The sequence below is a fragment of the Empidonax traillii genome, unplaced genomic scaffold (assembly GCF_003031625.1).
Source record: "Empidonax traillii isolate 1590-97213 ecotype Southwest subspecies unplaced genomic scaffold, ASM303162v1 scaffold3724:size20453, whole genome shotgun sequence".
Taxonomy (NCBI): Eukaryota; Metazoa; Chordata; class Aves; order Passeriformes; family Tyrannidae; genus Empidonax; species Empidonax traillii.
In genome coordinates this window covers 6,815-7,887 of record NW_020958917.1, presented here as the reverse complement: position 1 = coordinate 7,887, position 1,073 = coordinate 6,815, and the positions used below count along the sequence as shown (strand labels likewise).

Sequence of the window (1,073 nt, the reverse complement as noted above, 5' to 3'; positions counted from 1 at the left end):
AGGAAGCATCTGTTGAAGGACACGTATAGAGAGCAATGCAGCTCCCATATACAATGGATAAGGTGATGAGATGGGAAGAACAGGTAGTAAAAGCTTTTTTCTTCCTCCCAGAGGCTGCTGGAAGCTGCAGAATACAGAAAAGGATGCAGGTGTAAAATGCCAGGTTTAAAGCTAAGGAGCCCAGCACGATACATGATATGAAAGCAGTGTCTATTTTCCAAAGCAGGCTGGTGTCAGAGCAGGACAGCTGGAATAAGGGGGAGTTGTCACAAAGAAAATGGGGGATCCTGTTGGAGCCACAGAAGGACAGCTGAGAGAGGAAGAGCGGGTGGTAGCTCAGGAGGGTGAAGCCGATGACCCAGGCAGCAACAACCAGGCCGAGGCAGAGCTGAGGCTGCATGGTGGCAGCGTAGTGCAGGGGGTGGCAGATGGCAACACAGCGGTCAAAGGACATGACAACGAGCAGCCCAAACTCTGTGCCGCCCAGGGCAAAATAGAAATAGGATTGGGCAAAGCAGCTGCTCAGGGAGATGGTTTTTTGATCAGAACTCAGGATGGCAAACAATTTGATGCTTGTGGAGGATGTAAACCAGATTTCCAGGAAGGCCAGGTTGCTAATGAAAAAGAACATGGGGGTTTGCAGGTGGTGATCCACACGCACGAGGAAAATGATGATTGCATTCCCTGTCACTGTTGTCAGGTACATGAGCAGAAGGATCAGAGAGAGAAGCAGCTGCAGCCTTTGATTAAGCTCTGGGAAACCCTCAAGGATGAACTCGGATACTGCTGTTTCATTTGCTGGTCCCATGCTGAATTTCAGTTCCTCCTGCTGAGACAGGAACGTGGCAAAACCCAGGGTGATAATTTCACAGTCTGGACAAAACGTTCTATCCTTCCCTCTCTGCTCCTTTCTTTTCCTGCAATCTTCCTGTCTAGCACAGATAGTTTCCTTCTAGCAATTTTCACCCCCTGATTTTTCTGTTTCACATTTCACTTGGAGTCCTCAGGGATTTTGTTGTCTTATTTCTACTTTTTTTTTTTTTCTTTCACCAGAACAGAGGATTCTAAAGAGG

At 47.7% G+C, this 1,073-nt stretch overlaps 1 protein-coding gene across 1 annotated transcript in view; it reads right to left on the bottom strand.

The window, feature by feature from the left end:
• The window catches only part of LOC114072689 (olfactory receptor 49-like), a 1,191-nt gene extending 383 nt beyond the window's left edge, over positions 1-808 (bottom strand). Inside the window, exon 1 of the mRNA XM_027910554.1 lies at positions 22-808. Within this exon, the coding sequence (XP_027766355.1) occupies positions 22-808 (787 nt within the window). The remainder of the gene's footprint in view (positions 1-21) is intronic.
• Between the last annotated feature and the right edge of the window lie 265 nt (positions 809-1,073).